Below are 25,526 nucleotides of genomic sequence, written 5' to 3'. Positions count from 1 at the left end.
TGCACGTATTAAAATAAGTTAGTTGTATTAAATATATGTTTTATTAATATGTATTAAGAAATATATCGTGAAAAACTAAAATAACCAAAGTTTTCTTACATTGACATTGAGATCTAATAAAAAACCGATATTATTTAAATAAAATTATTGTTCAAATTTACAAAAAGGTCCACCGCGATCATCTAAACCTTTCAAACAAAATTTTAAAGTTGTTTAGTGGTATAGAAGTAAGAAATATTATTATTGTTAATTGTTACGAAAATATATTGATTTAATTGATATGATTTTCATTGGGGAGCCTAAGTTGGTTCACTGGTTTTTTGACACCAAATTACCTGCATCGGAAGTAAATAATATCATCCTGTTCTGGTGCCAGGTTGGCCTCCTTCTTGTAATGAACAAACCCGGTCTCCCTCAAAGTAAGACGGTTATCTCAATCTGCGTCAACCATCATTCTCCTTTTCTATGAAGGTTGCCATCGCGCAGATCAGGGTGCATCTGCTCACTTACAGATTTATTGCGACACACGGGTCAGCTCGATTATCTACAGTAAGTATTACCGCAAATGTTGTTTCAAAATAAACCTTATTCGGTCGGCATAAGTGTATTTCCAACTCGCGGCAAACTGTATTTTATTAAGTTTGGCATAAGGTAGATATTAATTTGCTCAATAGAAAGTGTGAACTATTGCTTGGCGAAAAAAAAAATGTTAGCACATATATTATTTTAATACCTAAGAAATAAATATTTGATGCAGCATTCTTCAAACTACATTCTCATCATTGAGAACGCGACTAAGGAACATCGATAGAATATTGGTGCACCCCTAAGTCAATCATCGATATATCGGAGCTTTGATGCTGTCGTTCTTCACTAGTATACATACAGAAAATTTAATCCTCACATTTTTTGCAAGGAGAAATGGTGTACATTACGAATTCAAATTTATTAAAAGCGAAATTGTAAATATTCTTCATATTTATTACGCACTTATTAAAAAGTGGATGTGCAGATTGACCTAGCGTGTGTTGTGTCAAGATTCAAGCGTGAAGAAAAGTGACTCCGATCTGGTTCTGACTGTGTGTGAATCTTGTGAGAGAGCGAGCATTAAAGAGGAAATATTACGTGTGTGAGCTGTACTGAAAACATACATACATATATTGATTGAAGGCATTACATCTGTAGTGCTACTACTAACCCTTAATAAATAGTGTAAGAATTGTTGTATAACCATATAGGAGAGCCTTATCGCCAATCAACTTTTTTCGGTACATACATACATACGTATGCGTTAGACCGCTTTTTAGATTGTACATGTGTACATGTACTCAATCGGGTGCATTTCATGTACGCATTTTTAAATAGATGTTTGTGTAAAAACGAGTACCGTTTTATACATGTGCATATTACTGCATTAAATTATAAGTTATGTCTATGCCGCCGGTACATGTCAATTTACTTTTACTTAAAAACATTTTGTTTCAATATGATATTAAAAAAAACCCTTTTTCTTCGGCAAGCCGAGGAGTAAATACCCATGCAGACATACATACATGTATATAAATTAGATTTGCCTATCATTTGCATTTGCTCAATGGTCTGTTGATAAGATTTAACTCTTATATTAGGCTAAAAATCAATATTTCCAAGTATAGCACAAATGAATGTACAAATTGATCCGATTTTTCTTAAGACAGTAAATCTTCCAAATGTCATAATTAGATTGTGACACATGAATATATTTTTACTCTTAAGTGATGACAATTGCAGAATTGCTATTTTATAACCAAAAATTTGTAGCAATTTTAAGAGTCCTCATTTAACAGTTACTTAAACGTCTTCAGAACTGTCGTTAACTCATTTACAGTTATATCGTTATTTTATAGTTCCTTAATCCTATACCCTTGTAGAGGGTATTCTAATTTCGTCATGAAAAAAGTTACGCATATGAATATATGTATATAAATACTATAACTATAAAATATTTTATATTGTCCTTCATGAACAGCTATCGGAACACTTTAATATATAGCTGACAGAGGCATAATTGGTCGAAAAGTAGATTTTTGTATAAAAAAATCGATCAGTTTTTCAAGATATATTCGGACCCAACTGGGCAGCCGCGAGCTACCCTATTCTACACATATTTTCGAGCCCATTCGCCACAGTTCGGCAAAGGTATTTAATCTTCGGCAACTCGAAGATAACAATTCTTTGTTGTTTTTGAGCTATCCAAGTGTTCAAGGTAATGGTTGATCAAATTTTTGAATAACAACAACACTGAACTGTAAATTGTTTAAGTATATATTTTTTCTTGAGAACTCGTAATTTGTAGTAATTTATTTGCTGTTCAGTTTATGAAGATAATCAGATATGTGTCAATTTTAGATATAATATGAGTAAGGGTCAAAGGTTGGAATGGATACATTGAATTTTTGAAATATGTATAATTCCGTTTTGATATACTTGTGTCCGCTTTTTTTTTGTATGTTTCCTTTTATGCCAAAGAGACTCAAGAGAGAACAAAATAACACGAATTGATAAAATCCGAAAAAAATTACTTACATATTAAACTGTGCTAACAGAGTTTTGTTAATTGTTTGCATTATGTTATGTATGTAATTTTGTAAAACTTGTATATATTATAAAACATATATTCTCGTTAGTTAAGCTGTTTATATGTACATAAATCCGGGTAGCTGCACTCCCCCTCCACTCGATACAGAAGATGGGGATGCTATACGTAACCATCTCCAAAGATGGAACCGCCGACGAGTTCTTAAAATCTACTTTTTATAAAGTCGCACTTTGAAAGGGTCTAAAGTCAAGATAACTAACTGCTGAGCTATTTATAAATATGTACAAATATTGTTTATGTCTTTATTGCATCTGACTGTCATGTTCTATTCTTATTTCTTTTTATATAATGCAAACTATATCGAATCTGCAACAACTTATTTATCACCTATTTAAAATTGTATTTATTTGTTTTGAAATGTTAATATCAGTATGCGTCCAATAGGCTGTGAGGTGTTTGAGTATGTGTTTATGAATGTGTATATGTGTATGTATTTGGGTATATGTGTAATGTGTGTGTGTGTCTTATTTAAATAAATATATACCTTGTTTTCATTTTTTTTTTCTTTCGAAACATCCAACTATCTTGAAAGAAATGTATTTCTCAGACTTTTCTATCGAAGTTTCAAAAATTTTTAAATACCTACTTAAGAATTTAATGAATACGTTTTTCATAGATTTTAAAATTGTCACCCGCAACCGGTCAAAGATTAAATCGGCAAAGATTTAATTTTAATCTAATCAAAGCCCTACGCTATTATTTGATAAACACCTGTTTCAGCTAGTTTCCAAATATCAAAAAAGTTGCATAAATCAAGATTTTCTTTTATTTCCAATTCGATGGATCTTAAGCTCCTTTTTAAATATCTATGTAGAGTTGAAGATAATACAGGTGGATAACAATTTTCTATCTGAGGAAAATGGGTAGAAAATTGATATTTAAAATTTAAAGCAAATAACTTTGGCAAAGCCAGTAACTTGCAGCTAGGTGATAGTTGATAAGACTTAGGCCCAACACAATTTTTGAATACAATGATATGTTTTTCTTTTTACACATTTACGCATTTAGTAGGCAAATCAATGTGTGAACAATCTGTTTCGGAGTGTGTGAATACATTGAGGTTAAATCCAAATGTGGGATTAAATTTGGAGTACATTAGAGTGATTTTCAGTTGATTGAATGGTGTAGATAACATTTAAATCATATTTAAAAGCATATAAATTGGATTAATATTTTACACATTTTAGAATTTTGAGAAAAACTCAAAATGGATTTCGTGCAAGTATCCGAGGAGGAGGGTGACGAGCCAATCGAACTGCCAGCTGAGGAAGATGGAACCTTGCTAATATCTACCCTTCAGGCACAGTTTCCTGGCTCTTGTGGACTTAAATATAGGAACATGGATTCGAAAGCTGTACGGGGTGTTCGCTCTAACGAAGGCAGACTATTTCCGCCAAATGTCGATTCGGATTGGGGAGATTATGTCTACTTTTGTGTCTTTCCAAAAGGTATACCAAATTTCACAAGAACTGTCCCACAGATCGACAGTGCTTATCGCCCCATATTGCCTCCCATAGAAAACAAACGTAAAAGCGATGATAACTTGGAAAATTCAACTGCTAAAACCAAACGTATTGAAACACGCTTACGTTGCACTGATTTGATTGTTTTGGGACTTGCTTGGAAAACAACTGAAGACAGTTTACGGGAATACTTTGAGGGCTATGGCGAAGTGCTCATGGCTCAAATAAAAAAAGATGTCAAGTCTGGCCAGTCAAAGGGCTTTGGATTCGTACGTTTCGGTTCTTACGAAGCACAAATGCGTGTACTCTCAAATCGTCATCTTATTGATGGCCGTTGGTGCGAAGTGAAAGTACCAAATTCCAAGGTAATAATTAACTTCTTTAGATTTAAACAAAATTTAACCCTAATTGTTTTTTACCCACAGGGCATGGGTCATCAAGTGCCATGTAAAGTATTCGTAGGCCGTTGCACGGAGGATATTAATTCAGATGACCTACGCGAATACTTTTCGAAATTTGGAGAAGTAACCGATGTTTTTATACCTCGACCATTTCGTGCTTTTAGTTTTGTTACGTTCCTTGATCCTGATGTAGCCCAATCTCTCTGTGGTGAGGATCATATTATTAAAGGTAAGCAATCTATTAAATATATATATATATCTGTATATATGTACTAACCTGTTGTTTTATTAGGGGTGTCGGTGCATGTTTCAAATGCCGCTCCCAAAGCCGAGCAAAATCGGACCCACCAAGGCCAAAATTACAACTATAACTCTGGAAATAATTTCGGGATGCATTCATACCATCCACAAGGAAATCACATGAACTCTGGCCGTAGCGGACATCATAGAGGTAATAACCAACACAATGCACACGGAGGTGATAGCACTGCAATCGGCAATAGTCACAGCAACATTGGCAGTGGTGGCTACGGAATGGGTAGCAATAATTTTGGTGGAAATTTGGGTGGGGGTTACACAAACGGTAGTAATCATAATAGTGGTGGGAACATGAACCGCCAAGAAGGTGGTATGTCCTATAATAGACAGAATAATTTTCATGGCATGAACCAGCCACACAATGGCAACGTAGGCAATGGTGGTTGGATGAACAGGGGACATTTGGACATGCCTAACCTACAAGCATTAGGCATAAATTCGCAAGGATCCAGCTCTTCCAATCAAGGGCAAAACATGAACAACCCTTTAGGCGTTGGACTTAATTTAAACTCATTGCCGATGAACCCTGCTTTGGTTGCTGCTGCGTTGAATCAGTGGAGCCTTCTTGGCAATCAGCTGCAAAATCAAAACCAGGATCAGCAGGCAAGCCTTCTATACACTATCATTGTTTCAAACAAAAAACTCTTTCAGTTACTTCTCAGGGAGGCAATTTTTTATCATGGATGGCTCAAAACAACGGAGGGCATTCAAACGCATCTAATATGAACTCTGGCAATCGCAAAGGTTCAAACAATCCAAACAATTCTGGTTCTGGCGGCATGAACAAAGGTGATAACTCGGCTGCTAATGATCAGGTAAGAAATTGCCATTAAGATAAATATGAAAACATACATTTTTTTCAAATATTTTACAGAATGGCTGCCCTTCAGGTAACTCATGGTCAAATCAGAGCAGTGGCTCTCAAAACTCTACGGAAAAATCAAATTTTCTCTAATTATAAAATATAAAACTCTACCCATATGGTACCATTAAAATAAAATAAAATAAAATCATTTTATCTCAACTATTGAACTTCAACATTTGCAACTATTCATAGTTAATAGTCTTAGCATCAGACTGTCATACGAATCAGACGAGTTGAAAGAGCGTTTGCAGAGTCTATGTCTGTGGCCGTGGATATTGCAGCTCGTGAAGCCGAGCATTAAAAAATGTGCAAACTTTGCTCTGAAGAACTACTTTCCCTGTAGTAAATAGGCTTGAGCGTCTTCTCACATTCGTCGAGCAATTAATTAAGCCAAGGACAATCTGTCTGGTAGAAATGCTGGCAGTGACCTTTAATGGAGGTTTGATCGCCTGTTTATGCCAGAATCTCATCCTTGCCTTAGAGGCAAAGGTGTTAAAAGGCCACTAATGGGCACAGGGTATAAACTTAATATAAATCAAATGAAGCCGTAAATTGTCGCTTCTGTGCTTCTCCCCATTAACTTAAGGGAATAAGCTCGCTAGAAATTGGAAGTGCACGTTTTTTGTCTACATGCATATTAATATATTTGACAGATACATACTAAAGTATTTACCCTAAGTTGCACAATCACAATGTATATGTATTTTGCACACAAACACAATTTAAAATTATGGGTACAGGGTATAAAAAGGCATTGTTGATCTCGACTACAAAAATATTATTGTATTTTCAGTAATATAGTTAAAATCACAGTGAGATATTACTGCACGCTGATGAATTAAATATATAGTTTTGGGCCTCCAAGATGTGCATTTCAGTTAAGCAAATGGCAACTAGTAATATTATATATCCACTGTAACGTATCGCTCGTAGAAAATCCCACAATTTGTCACAAAAGATACTAAGCAAAACACAATGAAGCAGGGCATGCACGTTGACGATGCGCCACATCCAAGCCACAGAAAAAAATAATGTGGACTTAAATATATAGTTCTGACACTGGTACTGGCTGCTGTTGACATCTTCGCGTTCCAACATATTCTGATAGACAGCGATATAACGATTCCATGCCGTAGAGCTTAGTAAAAGTTGGCCAGTAAAGCTAATAACATTTTTGGCAACCTTGCGTGTAGTTGCCTTAATTTTAGGAATAATAGTTGGCTCAGGAGTCGCTTTCGAGTCGCTCATTGGAATTATCGAGTAGCCTCGGCGAGGTGGGTTGCTTTTCAAAAAGAAGAATATGCCAAGTAGTAGCGCAATGCATCCAAGTCCATCGCAGAGTCCGTCAACATAATAGCCAGACGTTCCAATCTCCGAGCGCTCGCCACGTATATGTTTCCTTACACGCGCAACATGGCCATCCAAATCATCGAGGAACGTGCGAATTTGAAAAAGCAGTACACCAAGCCGCCTGTATCCCAGGCTATCGGAGGCCACAAGTTTTCCCGATACGCAAGCGACCACAACATGAAAAAATGATATCATGTTGGGTGTTATGAACGTCGATTGCGAGATGCCAACCACATTGTCAAAGATTGTTGCCAATGGTGCGAACAGATAGTGGTTGGTATGATCCAGCAGTATCGCCTTAACCGTAATATGACAAAGTGGATTTATATTGCATGATATCCACGTATTATCTTCATAGGACGGTTCTTTTTCAACGGTGGGAGGTTTCGGGCCACTGCTCGAAGCGGATGCCAAATTGGATGGTTCCATCGACGATATCGACGTTGTCGAGGTGTTGATGTGATAATTTCGGTTAATAGCATAATTATGAATACGCAGATACAGCTCAAAATCCATAAACATATAGAACATTATTAACAAAAACAAGAGCGTTAATAATATCTTGCTTATTTGTGAACTGGGGCCAATCATTTTTTACGTTGTGAGGTAGATATCATCTATAAATTCTTCAACTCTCAGTGAATAGCTAAAATGAAAAAAAAAAAACAAAAAATTTAATTAATTAAAAAGACAACAAAAATAATGATTATCTTCGGCACGCCCAAGATTCAATACCCTTTTTGGCTTACGGCATGTCCGATATATGAGAATAATGAATTTGTTAATGCTGAGTGAAAATGTCTTCGAACACAGAGGAACAGATTTTCCTGATTTTCCATTTATCTGCATTGAGTGTTAATCGAAGAAGGGTTCAAAGTGGAGGTATTCAATACTGAAATATGTATTATCTGTGTGTATACTTAAAAAACCAAGTCTTTGAGATTCATATCATATCATATTCCATGTGAGGGCAGCCTAGTCCGCACTGTAAATCAATGTGTACACTTATCTGGCAGCTGGTCAAAGTTTATATAAGGTGTAAAAAGTGCCTTAAGCAAGAACGTTATTTTCGTACAAACTTCAGTTTGCAACCCGAGCTATCTTTGATATTTATGAAAGATGTGGACCCTAGCGAAGTTCACAATTACTCAGTTGACATATAGAAAATAAAAAATGACATGTTTACTAACTTATTTAGATATAGATTTAAGCGAAAGTACATATAAACACAACCATCCATACATACATGCGTAACTGTATATTTATAGTTGTAGTTTATAGCATGCCCATACCATATTTTATGCAATGACACAGAGCCTGATATAAACACAACCATACATACATACGTAACTGTGTATTTGTAGTTGTATTTTATAGCATGCCCATACCATATACCATATACATGCATTTATACATACTGCATAGTTTTGGCGAGTAACTCTGTGAAAGATAATAACCCGTTGAATTACTATATCAAATAAAAAACTTTAACTACTTACTACCGATGTGATACACTGTATATTATTTACATTAACACATTTCATTTTCGATAAATTGTAATATTTGTTTATATGATAATTAATCATATATTTGTATATACCATATGATCATACATATTATTGTATGCAATTGGTTAGATAGCTTTTGCGATATTTTATTTTGTTTATTATAGTTTTTCGTAAGAAAAGCGGCTATGCTCGTCCAATTGTAAATCGGTAATTAACTTTTGGGTTTAACTGATATTAATTTAATATTTTTTTATATTTTACAAGTGTGTGTTTGTATGGAAAAAGTAATAATTCTTTAATTATACTATGAATAAATCGAGTGTATCGACAAGGCTGTTATCGATAACATTTTTTCTATATTCCCACCTTTCGCGTTTTATATTCCCAACATTCGCGTTTTATATCAAGGCATTTGTACAGAATACCGTTGGGCACATCTGTTTAATTGAGACTTTTATCAACTTATAAAATGTTAGATATTGAATTCACTCGATAAATTGAAGCATTATTTTATTTAAAATAACTTAAATAATTCGTATATATGAGACTTATTGTCTTAACTGACTGATTGGCCATAAACGCACATCCCGAATCGTGTTTACCATCCGATCAGCCTCAAACTCACACTTTCTAGAAAATCTATTACTTCTTGATGAAAATGGGCATCAAAGACTTGGTGGGTGATGTTTCTGATTCAAATTCATTTCTACGAATCTGAATCGGAAGCTGAGTTTGTTGAAATGTCTTTGAAAACAGAATATTTTGCCCCATAAGATCCTACCATTGAGCCGATCTTTCCTATAATAGCTATATATTAAAGTGGTCCGATATAAGGATCACAATTGAACTAATGTATGCAAGAGAAAGTCCTATGCATCGAGATAAGTTCACATATAATCAGACAGACAGGGTCATGGTAGCGCCGCGGCGAATACGGTGACACCAAGTACTGCCTCCGGCAGCTTATCGGCAGTTTTATCGTTTCGCACAGTTCTGCGTACTCATGTCGAAAACCGCAGTGGATCGCATCTTGGCGTTGTTTTCTTCTCATTTCGGCCTGATTGTACCTAACCCTGATTGATAAATAAATATCAGGGTACACCATGTTTTTCTAGTGTTACTTTAAGTCATCCTCAGAAAACTTACAAAGAGTTAATATATTATGGACGCTATCATAAAATGTTACGTGTTGGACGCTATAATAAAACGTTAAGTGTTAGAAACATGTTTGTTTTCATATGTCGCATCGACAATCGATACATTCGAATATCGATGCATTTGATTTTGTATCGATACATTTTAGATTTGTTTTAGTTCTTCCCGATTAGGTTAAGTAATAAACAAGGGCAAATGAATATACAAGCGTTAAGAACTGCGGCGTTTAAGGCTGCTGGAATGAGTTTGTCCCAGTCCTTGGGACGCCGGCGTCTGATATCAACGGTATCGCCAAGACTCAGCAAAGCGTATGACTATGATGGAAAAACAAAAGTCTCAATATTTAACACGGAAACAGACATGGGCCTTATGATCACAGGCTATAGTCAGTACGGATTCCGGCTAAACAATAATATGGTCTTAATAGGACCTATTACAGTATTTCCCAGGTGTGTATAAGTGACACATGTGCATACAACATGTAACTTAATTTCCATTTAAGAATTTTGAACATTCTAGGTCAGTACTGTCATGGAACATAAACTCATTTGACGATATAAACGAGGAAAGTCTTTCACTTTTTCCGACACTGGAGCCAAAGATAGATGTACTTATAATTGGAATTGGAGACCAGAATCCAACACCAAACCTAACAAAACGCATCATTAAATTCATGAAAAAGTACAAAACAAACGTCGAGGTTCTTCGGACAGAACAGGTATGTATGATTTTCCACATTTGTTAAATCCATCTACCACCTGAAATATTTTTCTTTGCAGGCGTGTGCCACGTTCAATTTCCTTAACGCAGAGGGCAGAATGGTGGCATGTGCTCTCATACCTCCGCTGCACATTTCCTACAATGAAAACGATGTTCTACAAACCAAGCTTAAACAGAAACAGCTTTATGAAACAGATTAATTAACTTAATTAAATCAAATCAACAACTAGGGTCAACTAAGAAGTTATGTACATTCAATGTGAATAGTTAGAAGCAGATGTTAAATTACATTACAAGTTGAAAATGTATGTTATATGGATTTTCTTCTTATTTTAAAGATATCTCAAATAAAAAAAAGATTGCACATTAATGTCGATTCTATAGCGAAATAAGATTGGGTGGCAAAATATTGTTTTCCGGCATAAACAAGCTTCACTTTTTCACTGCAAAGCCATGTCATATAGCAACAAGGGTATTTAATATTCAGTGTGCCGGTAGACAGATAATTTGATATTCCGGGTGCGAACTGTTTCGTAGTCAGTTTGCAGTTTTGGGTAAAATCTTTATAATCAGTGTAGCACCAATAAGTATATTTATTAAAAGATATTTTATTGAAAAGTACTTAGCAAATTATATATTCAGTCGGCGCTTGCTCCAGGATAACGCTCTATAAGCATGGCCACGCCTTGTCCACCAGCAGCACATGCCGCAACTACACCAAGCTTTCCATCCTCGCGTACCAGGCGGTTGGCGGTGTGCATACATAGACGAACTCCTGTGGCAGCAAATGGGTGACCAATAGATAGTGATCCACCCCAGTTATTCCACTTGGTTAAATCTACAGCCCCTACTTTCTCGTTCAGACCCAAATATGTTTTACAAAACCAATCAGAATCTAAGGCTTTCAAATTGGCCACAATTTGACCAGCAAAGGCTTCATGAATTTCCCAAGTGTCCACATCTTTCAGTGTGATTCCGGCTTTCTTCAAGAGCTTGGGTATTCCATAGGCAGGACCCAATAGCAGTTGGTTGACAGGATCTTGAGATACATAAAGAAAATCACGTAAAAATGCTTTGGGCTTTAGGCCCAACTGCTTGGCTTTCTCCTCTGTCATGATTAGACAAGCTGATGCACCGTCAGACTAAAAGTACAACAAATTGATGATAGTTCGTTTATATAGTATTTCTAAGACGTACCAAGAAGGAAGCGTTGGCAGCAGTAATTGTGCCATAAGGTTTCACAAACGCTGGTCTGAGCTTTGCCAAACTTTCTGGGCTGGAGACTCGAATGCCGTTGTCTTTATCGACAACTTGATCAACACCTTGAACTTGAATAGTAACGTTTTTATGTAAAATATTGCGTGCAATCAAATATTATTTACATACCTTTAAAAGGCACCAAATCCGTAAAGTATCCATTTTCCTGAGCTTTTTTGGCCAAGGTGTGGGATCTTAAAGCGTAGTCGTCCTGTTCTTTGCGTGTGACATTAAAAGCCGATGCCAGTCGATCGGCGGAGTGACCCATAGTCTCTCCAGACGAGAACTCTGCAACAGCCGGCAACTGTAATTTACATAAAAAAGAAAAACATTTATAACTAAAGCTTGAGTTGATAAGTTTTTTTTACATACTTCCGGAGCCAAGAATCCAGGCCTGAATGTCGAGAGTAACGAAAGCCGCTGTCCAAGCGTTTTTGCTTTATTTGCCTTTAACATAAGCGCTCTCATTTTGCGCGAATGCCGGATTGGCACATCAGACATAAACTCAACGCCTCCAGCAACAATCACATCGTACGTGTTCGTAGCAATAAGTCCCATGCCAGTTGTTATTGCCTGAAATTGTATATATAACAAAGGACTGGCATGTATTGAGTTGTTTTAGAGAGCCAGGCATCAGTTCTTACCGCATTGGAGCTAATGCAGGCCATTGTAACCGTGTGGGCAGGTGTCTTATCGCTAAATCCAGCCGCTAGCGCTGCCTCGCGCCCAATATTCGAAGTTTTTACCTCCTGAATAACGCTGCCATAGACAATATAATCAACAAGTTCCTTGTTGATTTTACTCTTTTGCAATAGAGATCTATATGCACAAATATATTATTAACAAAAGCAATGTATTGTTTTCATATCGAAAAGAACTTACAGCAACGAATGCCTAGCTAACTCGTGGGGCATTAAATTCGAGTATGATGTACCAGATGTCAGAAAAGGCGTACGAACTCCATCGACAAGCACAATGTTTTGGCTGTTTCCGCTTCGTTTGGGTTGTACTGCGGCTTGGACGGACATTTGCCTGTGTCCAACTGAAGTATAAAATTAATAAATATTTCGCGAATTATTCTTACAACTATCTTCAATATTTATTGTATTTATATAACTGTACATATGCATATGCTTTCATGGTCATTAATTTGATTCGTTTTTTATAGTATACGCCCTTAAGATTCAACATCAGTTGGCTGCCTATAAGGGCGGCGTATTCGGCTAAATACATATATTCGTGGAATTTGAGCCCAGAAATCGCCTCTGAGTGCGTGACGTAGTTAATTCATCTTATGACAACTGCAACATACTTATTTATTTGGATCTGTACTTTACTCTAAAATAAATGGACTTTGATCACGCAGAATTGACGTCGTCAAATGCTTCGCCTACTCAATTTTCACAAGTATAAATCTTTGAGAATTACTTACGTCTTCTAAAAAAGCTTGTCATATTTAGATAATTGTTTCGTGTTTGAATAAGTCGGACGTTCATTTTTAATATTAACAAGTCTCAATATATGATCGATGCTTTTATTTTATTTCGCCGCTGGCTAGCGATGGCCAGATAATCGAGATGGCTATGTTTCTAAAACTATCGCTAACACTCCGATATAAATCGATAAATAGCCTTTACATTACATATGTTGGCTGTTTAAGTACTTAGCAGCTAATTTGTATGTTAATACATTTGAATATAAGTACACATGTTTGTATCTTTTCTACTTTCCACACTAAAACTACATTCCTTTTCATGGCATAGCAAACTGAACTAGGAAATAGTTGAATGCTCACATGCTCATTTAAATAGGGCTACATAAGTAAATTCCAAAAGTAGAGTGCAGAATGTCTAGTTCAAGGTTAAATTTAATTGTCTCCTTTAAGAAGAAAGGGTACGGGCACGTGCAGCTCATTACATTTACATACACACTAATGCACATGTATGTAAGCATCAAGGCCATTAAAATGCTACTCGCTGCACTTCATTGTTAGGATAAGTATTTACATACATACTTATGTAAATGTACATAGTATGTAAGAATTCAAATACATATATAAAAAAACGGTGAATTCGAACTATTTACATAGGTATGTGGGCGCAAGAAAGTTGAAGCCGTTATACAGTCGATAATGCCTACTAATTTTCCCCTTTGGGTTAAACTGTTAATGCTAATGGACTGATTGAGTGATTGACTGACTGACTCATTGATCAGCACCTGTTATGACCTTAGTCAACACTTAGACGAGCGTATTATCTAGCTGATCGGCATAAGTCTCATTTTCAACGCCCTACACTAAAATAAAACTAATATAAAAAAATGATAAGTTATATGATGAGTTTATTGAGAATCTTGAAATTAAAAAGGTGATCAACGATTTTCGCCAAAGCTTATTTTTCGAATGATTGCGATATAGTTGAAAAATGTTCATACAATTTGGCTCATTTGTAAGGAGCATGATAATTATTAGATGTCTTCTTTGGTTCATAACTTATGAAAAAAATGTAAATTTTGAACATAATTCTCATGAGCTGTTTTTGAATCACAGTTAATATGGCCCGCGTTCGATAGGAATCGATAAGAATCGATATCGAAAGCTTATTTTGTGAGAAGAACTCTTCGGTCTTAAGAGTGCGACTCACGAACTCTGGTTTTTTGTATAGTAAACATAAATTTAATAAAATTAATAAAAATTACAAACGAAACTACGGCCACAATTTTAAGGATGCCCTTTTGGGTAAAAAGCTTCTCCTATGAAAGTTCCGGGTTTCTTGCAAAGGGAAACTCAAGCACAATAAACAATTGGACTCGAACCAGTTTGCCTCGAAATAGTTTCGCAGCCTTGACTACGAATTTCTATATATTTGCTTATTTTACTTTATTTACTTATTGAATAGGAAAATCATTGTAGGCCGACATAACTGACTAGTCCTCCAGATTTCTTTAGAATACTTTGAAATGTAAACCCGTTTGTTTGTTTTTGAGTATATAACAATTTCTATTCGTAAGAGCCGACACGCAAGACGCGTAAATTTACATCCGTTCTTTAAAATGTGCAATTAAATTTGTCCTTGAACTGCAGAGCGTATGCAAATGGGAAAGTGGGCATGAGGATACAAGGATACAAACATCTGTACAGGAATGGATATACAGGAAATAACAGTCTACTTTCAGCCCGTTATCCGTGCATAATTATCTTTAATGGATGCACATTTAAATCGTATTCCTTGGGATAGTTTCACATGCTTGTAAAAAGAAAACTCCAAAAAAAAATGGATATCTGTGAAAATGTTATGTGGAAAGGTAATCACAATTAATTGAATTGAAATAATATGTAAGAAAATAAAATCTCTAATTGAATAAATCACTTTAAATACATTTTCCTAAATGTATGCAAATAACGAGACAGGTGAAAATGGAAAATCAAACGGTTTTTGCAGCTGATCAAGAATATAAATATGAATTCTTACAAATAAAATGTTAATGTAAAGGGTTAATGTTAATCAAACAGAGCTGGCATGGGATTGTAATATGGTCTAATCAGAAATATACATTAGTATATTTAAAAGAAATGATTGATGTATAAAATGTGAAAATAAGTATGTAAGTATGTATGCGTGTAAAGACATTCATTCAGAGTTTAGTTTTTGTTGCAGTGTTAAATAAAACCCTGTTGGGAAAGGCATAACACATCATAAAACGAAGTGGCTGCAAGAACAAGTCCGAAGACCAACATGTTCACACGAAGACTGTATGATCTCGCTAGCTGCTGTTGTCGGCTGCCACTGGCTGTAGTTTTAGTGCACAAATAGTGCTTTGGTAGGTCGGACGTGTTGTCGGTGCGCGCGTGATTTAAGAGAGCCGCAGTGCTACTTTTATACGAGAGAGAGAGAGGGAGAGAGAGAGAGAGAGGCAAAAGCCCGATCTCTTGCTCGCAAAGTCGGAAAAAAGTTTTACCAATCAAGTTTTTTATTTCGCAATAATGTATTACATATAACAAAACTTCAACCTAGTTTAAAAGTTACTGTTGTTGTTGTGAACTTTTTGTATGTGTGCGGTACACACACATGCATATGGATTGCCATCAGTATGTGCATGTGTTGTTTGTGGGCATTAGCAAAAGCTAATAAGCTGTGAACTGTACGTGCGTTGCTTAAAAACAAGATCCAATTCAAAAGAGAAATTAAATCTACTCTGCTACTATTAAACTGTGTTTGAAAATCTCGAACAAATATGATAACAAAAACAGAAACAGTTTGTCTTATATATGAACGTGTGTAGATGTTGAAATACCGTAGCTGTAAAAACACTTTATTGAAGCATAAAATGTGAATGTTTTTAGTTTTTTAATTTTATAAAATGTTTGGGTATGTTATTTAACAATTCTTTTTGCCATTAAGTTCTAGGAGAATATAGAATCGAAATAAATTATAATTGAAAAAAAATTCTCACTTTAGGTACATTTATTTTCAACTAAACCCAAAAAATTAGTTTTTTTTTGTTAGTAAAAACACTTTATGACATACTGTATGTACAATTTATCAACATACAATTTTACATGTGTTAATTCGTCGTTCAATGCAAAGGAATAGAACGCGTAATTCACATAACACATACACGTTCCAGGTATATGTTTGTATGTGTGTGGCAACACAAACCTTAACCAGAGACTGTGAAAGTGGAAAGCTCTACTGAGTCGCATACATGTATGTATGAATGTGTATGAATACATAAATATATGTATGTATGTGCAGAAAACTACGATATTACATGTATGCATGTACGTATATGCCTTACATACATATTCAGAAGTCTACAGAAGATTTTCCATCTATTTGTGAAAGGGAGTAATTGCTACAAGATTTAATGAAAGAGGTAAGTCGAAAAAGTATATTTAGAAATCATGTTTTACTAGTTTTCTATGTACATATATTTGTCAAAATAGAGACAGTCAAATTTGTGTTATAAACAAAAAAAAAATATTATGTTATTATACGCTGCACGTTAATTAAAATATAAATGGACACTAATGCAAATTAATATGCATAATAACATTTACACAATGCCAAATTTCAAGTTATGAAGAAAAGCAGACAATCGTACTTAAGTTTGAACACACACATATTAATGCATGTCTATGTGAAAACATATATATGTATATAATTGATATGTATGTAAATGTGCAGCAGAGCCCAGTTTTCTGTATACCGTCCGATCGTCACGATTAACAACGACAGCACAAACACTACAACACTAAAAGATCGCAACGCAACGCTCACCCAAGCAAGAGACAAGAAAGGCTTAGTGACCTTCATAGCGTGCTTATATGAATGTATTCACACATATACAAATGCCTGAACAGACAGACGCATGTATAAATGTATACGTATAGCTGTTTATATATAAATCTATATATGTATATACAAACATATTTGCATTAGTGTGTGTGTCTGTCGTGTAAGAAACTTGTGTTGTGTGCACGTCGCTTACGCTTGTCGCTCTTTCTCTTTCATTTATTATTGCGCAGAAATGTTAATAAGCTCCGTCAATATATATGTACAAATATGTATGTTTTATGTAGTACGTATGAGCGTACAAATGTATATGTATGTATGTTTTGACTCTAAGAAAAAGTGCATTCGTATTAAATTGAATGTAAATATTTTCATATGAATGTATATTCATCATACAGAAAGTTATGTAGAAAAAGCAATTCACTTTTTCTACTGAATTTGATGGGGAAAATGAGCTTGTTCATTGTTATAATTATGTAATTCAAATTTGGGTCATTTTTACGAGTGTGGCATTTACAACACGCTCAACGACGACGCGTAGTTGTGTGCGAGTATGAGATTTTTTGGCTGGCTCACCAAAAGAGCTTTCGTGAAAGGGGAAAATGAGCAGAAACTTTGCATTACGTTAGTATTGGTCCGTGACAAACTTTAGCGAAAACAAGTTTGATCATGTTAAATCCGCTCACTTCATAAATTTGATGTACTTACTCATGTACGCATACATGCATACATATATATGTATGGCAATGCAGACAATATGTTAAAATACATGCATAAAATGTTTATATTGAAAATATAATTCAAACTCCCTTAATTATTATAATAGCTGGATTATCAACTTTCATTTATGTACATACATACATACATATATAAAATATAAACACATTTCTACATAAATATGTATATAAATACATGTAAACATATATATGTATGCATGTATGAGCATACAAATTCAAACAGCGGATTGCAAAACTGTATATGCATTTATATCGAAACTACGACGACAAATTCGGAAAGCCAAGCGTAACTGAGTGATCGTATTTTGTATACACAGACATGGTTTTCGTATGTATTGCTTAGCTTTCGTGAATACATTTACTCATATACATGTTTATATATATATATATATATATATATGTGCATGTGTATGCAGACTCATTTAGAGTAATTCGAAAGCTTTTTTACATGCCTTTATCTAACACAAGCACAAAGAGTAATGAATGAATACACACAAACACATACATATGTATATGCTTAGAGAGAACATCATCGAGAGAAAAGCTTTTTGTGAAAGGTGATGTTTTTGGTCGTTTGTAAGCGCGTTTTTCGCTTTTCAGTTTTCGCCTTTTGCTTCTGAATTACTATTTTTTCGCTTTATCAAAACGAGTATGCATTTATATAAATGTACATTGAAAGTATGTATGTATGTATGTGCATACATATGCATGTAAGATTTTTACATAAAAACAAACAGTAGCTTCGAATACCCGAATGTAGTTCATATACATTCAAACACTCATAGCCAAAAGTATGCATACATATATGTCACAATATGAAAACTGTATTTTTAAAAAACGAAATGTACTTTCGACAGATACATATGTATGTATGTATGTATGTAAATGCATTGCCAAATAATACTTTCTCATTCCCGTGATGTAGAAGTGTTTCTTTATATTGACTGAAAGGAGTTTAAGCTCATTTGGATAATTGGATCTTCTTTAATAAATTTTAAAAGAAATATGGCCTCTGCTCCATATTTTACAAAATCGGACTATTTCTCATTTGGAAAACTTTCCTTTTATTTGCATCATTCAATATACTATTTTGGTACGATTGGGCTTAATTAAGATGAAACTGCTTGATGTATGATGTATTTATGAAGTATGATGATGTATGTATGACGAGTGCATGTCTTTCTTATAATCTGAAGAACTCAAACAAATCATAAAACGCTGAGGGGAAATCCTGCTAAAGCAGATTTTTGTTTTAATGTTTTATTGTTAATTCCTGTTCGAGTAGAAATGTACTTTTGAGTGCTTGCTTAAAACAACACAGTTCCGTTTATTTTTTTTATTGTCGAGCTCCATGCCATAAAAATGTACATATAATACGTTGAAGCGTACCATTCTCTTGCTTGGGCAAGCCAGTCAGTCAAGTTTTATTGAAAGTGAACGTTTCTTCTCCATTCACAGCAAAAAAGCAAGACTATCTCTTTCTAAAGTTTTAGAGATCTGTGAACTTTAGCTTCAATGTGTGGCCCTGTAGACTCACAAACACACACGCACACACACACACACAATTCGATAGCCATACATGCACATGTGTAGACACACACGCATGCACGCTGTGAATCTGTGTAAGCCCGTGTGTGTGTGTGTGTGTGTGTGTGTTTAAATACATACAATGTTAACTTTTAAATTCACAAGCTGACAAGCCGTGCTCTTGCACAATACAAAATGACACATGGCCTTTTATTTGTTCATATGAATACGTACGTACGTATTCGTCGTATAAGCTAAAACGAAAATGCACTTTTTGATTTAACAATTTCGTTGGTTTTAAAATCCGTTGCCCTTTCCCAAAACTTGACACCGACAAAATTTCCCATTGCAAACGCATTGAGAAAGCTTTTAAAGCTTTTTATGCATCTGCATTAGGTTCATTCCGTGCATTCCTCGAGATAAGCCTCTGAGTCTGGAATAAATGCCGTGTTGTCAGACAGTTCTGGTCGGAAGTGCCCTGCGGAAGATACCCTGTATCTGGCGCCAAAACCTGCAACGCTTCTTCCTCTTGAATAACTTTCTTATATCGAAAAGATATTCGTAAAGGCAAATTTCTTGGACCTGTGCATACGAGCTTCTAAATTCCAAATACTATGATGTTGTATGTTTCAGATTAGAACTCTCTAGCCTCATCCCATTATCCAGACCAAAAATATTTATATTTTTTACCCATTGCGAATTGTGCATCTTCCGAATTAACTGGCTACAGATTTTAAGTCGAGTTGATAATAATTGGAAAGTTGGCAGTAAGAGATTTTCTTTAGAATGAATTAATTAGAATAATTTAATTACGCATATTCTACTTGAGGAGAATTGAACACAATTAAAAACTTAATCATTGCATTTGCAAAAAAAATATACATACCCCTATTACAATTACTAATATAAATATATTTCAATTGATTCCTCAAAAAGAACATAAAGTCTGCATTGTAAACCCGTTTAGTTTGTATTGATAAGCGATCAAGATAATATATAATATATATATGCTTGTTATCAATTGCAGTTTCAAAGAATGTTGATGTTGCAATACAGCAAGCATGGTGAGTGCATCCTCAAAGAAATCGGAGCAGCTTTCAGAGGGGAGCATCCAGCTGACTTAACAATCGTGTGTGAAAACAAGGTGAAGCTACATGCGCACAAATTGGTACTCGCTGCAGCCAGTCCACTTATACGGTAAGTGAATGGATCAGAAACAGATTTGTGAAGCAGACTCATGTTTGTTTTGAAATTGTAGGAATTTATTGGAGGATACTCACCTGAGCGATTGCACGACAACTGTCTATTTTCCGGACGTCAATGCCACGTATTTTAAATTCCTTTTGGATTTCTTGTATTCCGGCCAAACGTGTATAACGTCGCGGGACGTCAACTATCTGCACGATTTGTTGCTGTTGCTGCAAATTAAGTCGGACAGTTGGAAGACAACAGATTCTGCCTATCTGAGCAATAAATGCTCCAGCATACGTGAGAGACCGCGTAAACAGTACTCCTCCTCGCAAACTCTAGACCAATCCTTAAAATATGAAGTCGAGAGTGTGGACGAGACGAGAAATACCGCAGACTTTTCCTCGTTCTCAGCTGAAAACTGTGAGAGCGCGATCGAGTGTTCGCATAAGGAAAACGATGATGACGACTGCGCCAATAAGGACAATAAAAGCGATAAAGACACTGATGAAATTGTAAATCTTTCGGACATTCCAGCGGGTGGACTTGCCAACAGCAGCAGCAGCAGCAGCAATAACAATAATAATAACTCAACAATAAACCCTGTAAACTTATCACTTGATCTTCGAACGAAAGGTGACAATTCGGCACGCAATGATAGTAAAAATTTTCTGTTAAAACAAAATAATGTCGATACAATCAGCGCACATGAAAGCACAAAGCGAAAAGGACTATTTTTTGACGCACACAAAGATGTTATGAAACCCCTCTCTGATGGATCCGATATAAATAGTTCGCCCGAGAACTACGTTGTGACGCCCCATCGGAAACGTCGGCCCGGCTTTCACAATACGCAGAGCGATAACCAACCCTTCACAACGTATCAGCACAATCTATTAGAAGAACTGCGATTGGTAAAGTCGACAACATCACCCATAGCCGGATTGACCTCGGAGAAGAACATATTATCACAACTTGAGGATGGAACACTTAATACGGAGACTATGACGCCGGAAAGGAAACTGCTAGAGGCACAACGAAATCGAGTTCAAAGCCCGGAGCTGCATCAGATGCATCTGGGGCAACAGTTTGTATATCAATGGCAATCCAATCAAAACGCAGCCCTTTCTTCAATGCCCAATTTGCAGTCGCGACTGTCAAGTTTATCGCACATAAACCTAAACCTGGACCCAGATGGTCGCAACAACAGTGCTACTTCCGTGTCCAATATCTCCGCGAACAATTCGCACTCGTCGTCGGTGCGCGAGTACCGATGCGAATACTGTGGCAAACAGTTTGGCATGTCGTGGAACCTCAAGACACATCTCCGCGTCCACACTGGCGAGAAGCCGTTTGCCTGCCGCCTATGCGTGGCCATGTTCAAGCAAAAGGCGCACCTTCTTAAGCACCTGTGCTCCGTTCATAGAAATGTAATAACCACAACCAATGGCACGGACACAGAGAATCGATACAGCTGCTGTTTCTGCTCGATGTGCTTTGAGTCCGTGCAGGAGCTGGTTCGCCATTTGTCTGGGCACCACAACAACCTTCTGCTCACCAAGAATCTTCGGGAATAATCTGAAAAAGGATCTGTTCGATTGGCTGGCTGCCCGTTAACGCTAATCGAATAAGTAATTGCAAAGAGACCTGAATTTTATAATTATAAACTTACGGTTACAGTAACAACAAGAGCTTAAAAATAAAAATAAAAAAAAGCTTAGCTCTTGTATAATAATATGTAAAATGTACATTTAAAACACATAACTTTATTCACACATTCAATTGTTTTTACTCAATCATTTCATCGGCGATAGAACCGTGTGACAGTCAGAAGTGCGAGCACTGCCTATTGGCTTTTAATTTAAGTCGGATTTGACTATGTACTAGATGCAATTTACATCCGAAACTGAAACTGAAACTGAAATCGAAACCGAAACCGAACGGTCGCCTTCTTTTAGCCGCCGGCTGGTCCATTTGTGTGGAACATTTAGGTTCTAAGCATATTTTTATTCAGAAGGTATTGTAATTTGTATTGTATTTTCTACTTGATTCACATTTTACTTTTGATTAACATTTTTTTATACAACACTCCTGCATACTTTTATATGTAGTTACAATTTTTTAAAATCATAAATAAGAAAATATGTAAATTGTACAGAACAACATTTACAAGTTTGTAATAAAACAAAAGCATTTCTTTTTTAAGTTTTATTCCTGACTTTTTGTAGGCCAACCAATCGTAAAAACCATATTCGAAATTCTTACATGATCAAGTTAACGCAAGTTAACTTAAAGAACAAATATAAATCGAATTTGTTTCAGTGTATGGCTACTATTCGATCTCTATAAATCAATTAAATATAAATTGCTGAGAAATCTAATTGACGCAACCTGCCAGACGTAATCGAGGAATTCCCAATTGGAATATACATAAGTAAGTATAGTATAGGCGTGATCTCTGATTGGATAGTTATTGGACTTCCCTATGAATGCATTGCTGAATACTCGGTCTATTGCATCTTGCATCAAAGATTTATGGGTCGAACTCTAAAGTTCTGTTCAATTGATTTTCAAAGAAAGTTGGCGGAAAATTTGCAACAACAACAATTTTCCGATTGATTTCCAACTCAGCGAGCACGACGGGCCAATCCAGGTTTGATCATGGCTATCATCAGTAAGTTTACTTCATAAGTAATAAATGAGCTTTGATTAGCTTTTTGTGGTAATGTTGTTTTCGATAAGAAGTTCGATAAGTAATCGCAAAATAAACACGAATTGTTCGGGGCGAATACGCAAATTTTCAAAAAATGTGTATTTCTTATAAGAAAACGTACAGGCCACATTTTTTAAAAAATGCGACATTCGCAAAAAAATGTAAGAAATGTGGTCAGTGGACAGAGACTAATTGGTCGAAAAATATGTTTTTCTATGCCACTGTTTTCCAATAACATATTTATATTAATATAATTTGAGCAAATAATACAATTTTAACGCTGTTATCGCTTTTTAAATCCATTTGATGTTGCCGCCGGTCATAAAAAGTGTGCGTTACATTCGCATGTAAACGTAACATGTCAATTTATCAATCGATTGAGAAACTGAAGCCACTTATGAAACCTGACAGATAATCTTAATATAAACCATAGCTATGTTAGATCTTATCTATATATGGGAAACTGGAAACTGGGCAGCAAGAAGTTGACACAAGGCGTGTTCCCAATCAGCCTAATTGCTCATGAAATTCTTATTAAGTTTTTGATAACATTTAAGGATTGAACATGGATTGTTTTGGCGACTGCAACTTTGTAAAAATATTAATTTTTATAATATTTAATGCAATCCGAAGACCTTATCCAAAAAAAAATCAAAATAGTACTTTGTTCATGTTATGAAAATTAACAGCTGACTAAGTTGATTGAAATTTCAGAAGGATTATTAAATGGAAATGTAGATGCATATGTGTTAAATGATATTTATACTAAAACGAAGATGAATAGAGTAGAATAAATAAATTTTGTTAGAAGAAGTGAATTTGAAAGAAGTTAGTAGTCAAAGCAAATTTGGCGCCATCGCAAGCTGCTGTCATCGACCCGTTGCCGCAACGATTGCAACCGAGCCAAAGGTTATAGATAATATTTTCACTGTTAAACTGCAAAAGTATAACAAAACAAGGAACAACGCGTCAGACCGTAAACTGCGTGTTTTTATCTATGGACGATTTTGGTTGCTCGGAGTTAACTTACTGTTATTTTTAGTTAAAATTTACAACTGTGAAGTTCGGAAATAACGGTGCGAAATGTTGATGTGCTCTGTGTTTTATATCGAAACAACAACGAAAATAATTAAATAATGACAGTTGCGATTTTCAGTAAAGGCCAACCAAAAATATTCCTCAACTGACCAATTCGAGTCGAACTTTGGCATACATTTGTGCGTGCATAGATACATATGTATATGTATTTAAATAAATATGTATGCATGCATGTATTTTAAAAAATATACAGTGCACATCTCTATCTATGGAAATCTGCATGTGTACAGTACATATGTATTGCATGTTTTCTTACATGCATTACATGCACATGTGTATACATGCATTACATGCACATATGTATACATGCATACACATTTATTGAGTTATTGATGGATGTGATGCACACGTATACGTATAGATACTTTACATTCATCTGCTCTCACATGCATAGATGTATCTTCGATTCGTGACTGCTTGAACGACAGGATAAAAGACATTTAAGAAAGTATCTGAAGCATACAAATAGAATAATACTCAAAACGGAGCATATTATTATGGCTCTACCCAAAAAGATCAAATGTTTTAAATATTTAGTTTACAGTTATGTGTTCCTCTTGGCGGTAAGTAAAACTAAATTGTTCATTGTTTGTCCTGATGCAAAGGATGCATGAGAATGTACATACATATATGAATGTATGTTTGTCAGTTTTTAGGTGCATATGTATTTGTGATGCAACGACCGTTGCGCCGAAGTTGTAAGCCCGAATGCTGCGATTGCATACATACATATACATATATTAGTACATATAAATAAACATTTAAAATAATAAAACTTCTATAGCAACGCATATTAAATCATTTACATATTTACAATTTCATATGCATTCAAAAGTTCAGTACACGCTCTCACACACACACACAGACACACGCTTGTGTGTATACATAAGTGTGTATTGTATGTACATATAAACATGCGTACACTGGCAAAAATTGGTGCTTCTGCATTTGACCTTGAGCCAATTTACATCAGCGCATAATATATATGTATTTAAATACATGTACGTATGTTGCACATATAGATACATACTTCTGTATGTCACATATGTATGTGTGTATGTCATACAAATGTAGGCATATCAAGGAACATATGTATGTATGTACATTTGTATGTGCATATGTGTCAAGGACTGAAGTTTGTAGGATAACTGAGGATAACTGCACGACTTCTGCTTAAAGACCAAAGACAACATTTTAAAACAAATTGAAGCTAGTCAAGGACTCGAGCTCCCTTCCTGCCTTAGCTTTGGCAAAGCAATAACTATACACGTTTCACTGGCGAAATTGGGTCTAT

General features: G+C 35.4%; 6 protein-coding genes across 17 annotated transcripts in view; 4 read left to right on the top strand and 2 right to left on the bottom strand.

Moving 5' to 3' along the window:
* Window positions 1–873: 873 nt before the first annotated feature.
* LOC6625013 (TAR DNA-binding protein 43) lies at window positions 874–5,844 on the top strand. Of its 7 annotated transcripts, none has more exons than XM_070209675.1 (7): window positions 874–962; window positions 3,826–4,086; window positions 4,156–4,466; window positions 4,527–4,731; window positions 4,795–5,423; window positions 5,483–5,635; window positions 5,695–5,844. In XM_070209675.1, the coding sequence occupies exons 2-7, from the start codon at window positions 3,846–3,848 to the stop codon at window positions 5,773–5,775; spliced, it is 1,620 nt and encodes a 539-aa protein (XP_070065776.1). In that variant the 5' UTR covers window positions 874–962; window positions 3,826–3,845; the 3' UTR covers window positions 5,776–5,844. The 7 variants fall into 7 exon arrangements, with proteins under 7 accessions (XP_070065776.1, XP_070065773.1, XP_070065772.1 ...); XM_070209672.1 differs by having other exon boundaries at window positions 885–1,125; XM_070209671.1 differs by having other exon boundaries at window positions 885–1,129.
* Window positions 5,845–6,448: 604 nt separating this feature from the next.
* On the bottom strand, window positions 6,449–8,849 carry Cpes (Ceramide phosphoethanolamine synthase). 4 transcript variants are annotated; one of them, XM_032436905.2, is made up of 2 exons: window positions 8,535–8,849; window positions 6,449–7,681 (listed from the first exon to the last, which is right to left on the bottom strand). In XM_032436905.2, exon 2 carries the CDS (start codon window positions 7,624–7,626, stop codon window positions 6,493–6,495), a length of 1,134 nt encoding a protein of 377 aa, XP_032292796.1. In that variant the 5' UTR covers window positions 7,627–7,681; window positions 8,535–8,849; the 3' UTR covers window positions 6,449–6,492. The 4 variants fall into 4 exon arrangements, with proteins under 4 accessions (XP_032292796.1, XP_070065779.1, XP_032292797.1 ...); XM_070209678.1 differs by having other exon boundaries at window positions 8,538–8,836; XM_032436906.2 differs by having other exon boundaries at window positions 8,636–8,836.
* Window positions 8,850–9,851: 1,002 nt separating this feature from the next.
* LOC116651110 (NADH dehydrogenase [ubiquinone] 1 alpha subcomplex assembly factor 3) lies at window positions 9,852–10,788 on the top strand. Its single transcript, XM_032436949.2, has 3 exons — window positions 9,852–10,147; window positions 10,218–10,416; window positions 10,478–10,788. Exons 1-3 carry the CDS (start codon window positions 9,894–9,896, stop codon window positions 10,616–10,618), a joined length of 594 nt encoding a protein of 197 aa, XP_032292840.1. The 5' UTR covers window positions 9,852–9,893; the 3' UTR covers window positions 10,619–10,788.
* Window positions 10,789–11,006: 218 nt separating this feature from the next.
* On the bottom strand, window positions 11,007–13,266 carry Mtpbeta (mitochondrial trifunctional protein beta subunit). Its single transcript, XM_032436948.2, has 7 exons — window positions 13,108–13,266; window positions 12,558–12,717; window positions 12,320–12,494; window positions 12,048–12,248; window positions 11,805–11,979; window positions 11,616–11,746; window positions 11,007–11,560 (listed from the first exon to the last, which is right to left on the bottom strand). The coding sequence occupies exons 1-7, from the start codon at window positions 13,169–13,171 to the stop codon at window positions 11,057–11,059; spliced, it is 1,410 nt and encodes a 469-aa protein (XP_032292839.1). The 5' UTR covers window positions 13,172–13,266; the 3' UTR covers window positions 11,007–11,056.
* A 3,179-nt stretch (window positions 13,267–16,445) lies between these two features.
* ken (ken and barbie) lies at window positions 16,446–22,632 on the top strand. The gene is made up of 3 exons (XM_002049918.4): window positions 16,446–16,550; window positions 20,261–20,430; window positions 20,492–22,632. The coding sequence occupies exons 1-3, from the start codon at window positions 16,542–16,544 to the stop codon at window positions 21,996–21,998; spliced, it is 1,686 nt and encodes a 561-aa protein (XP_002049954.1). The 5' UTR covers window positions 16,446–16,541; the 3' UTR covers window positions 21,999–22,632.
* Window positions 22,633–24,069: 1,437 nt separating this feature from the next.
* TM4SF (Transmembrane 4 superfamily) overlaps window positions 24,070–25,526 on the top strand; it is a 2,836-nt gene continuing 1,379 nt past the window's right edge. Inside the window, exons 1-2 of one of the 3 annotated variants that reach the window (XM_032435944.2) lie at window positions 24,070–24,210; window positions 24,627–24,795. In XM_032435944.2, the coding sequence (XP_032291835.1) occupies window positions 24,730–24,795 (66 nt within the window). In that variant the 5' untranslated portion in view covers window positions 24,070–24,210; window positions 24,627–24,729. Of the gene's footprint in view, window positions 24,352–24,626; window positions 24,796–25,526 lie in introns of all 3 variants that reach the window. The other 2 variants (XM_032435942.2, XM_032435941.2) reach the window with 2 other exon arrangements.

Source organism: Drosophila virilis, chromosome 5, assembly GCF_030788295.1.
Source record: "Drosophila virilis strain 15010-1051.87 chromosome 5, Dvir_AGI_RSII-ME, whole genome shotgun sequence".
In the NCBI taxonomy this organism is placed as follows: domain Eukaryota; kingdom Metazoa; phylum Arthropoda; class Insecta; order Diptera; family Drosophilidae; genus Drosophila; species Drosophila virilis.
Note: the sequence above shows the minus strand (reverse complement) of the source record. Positions and strands in the feature narration are given on the sequence as shown.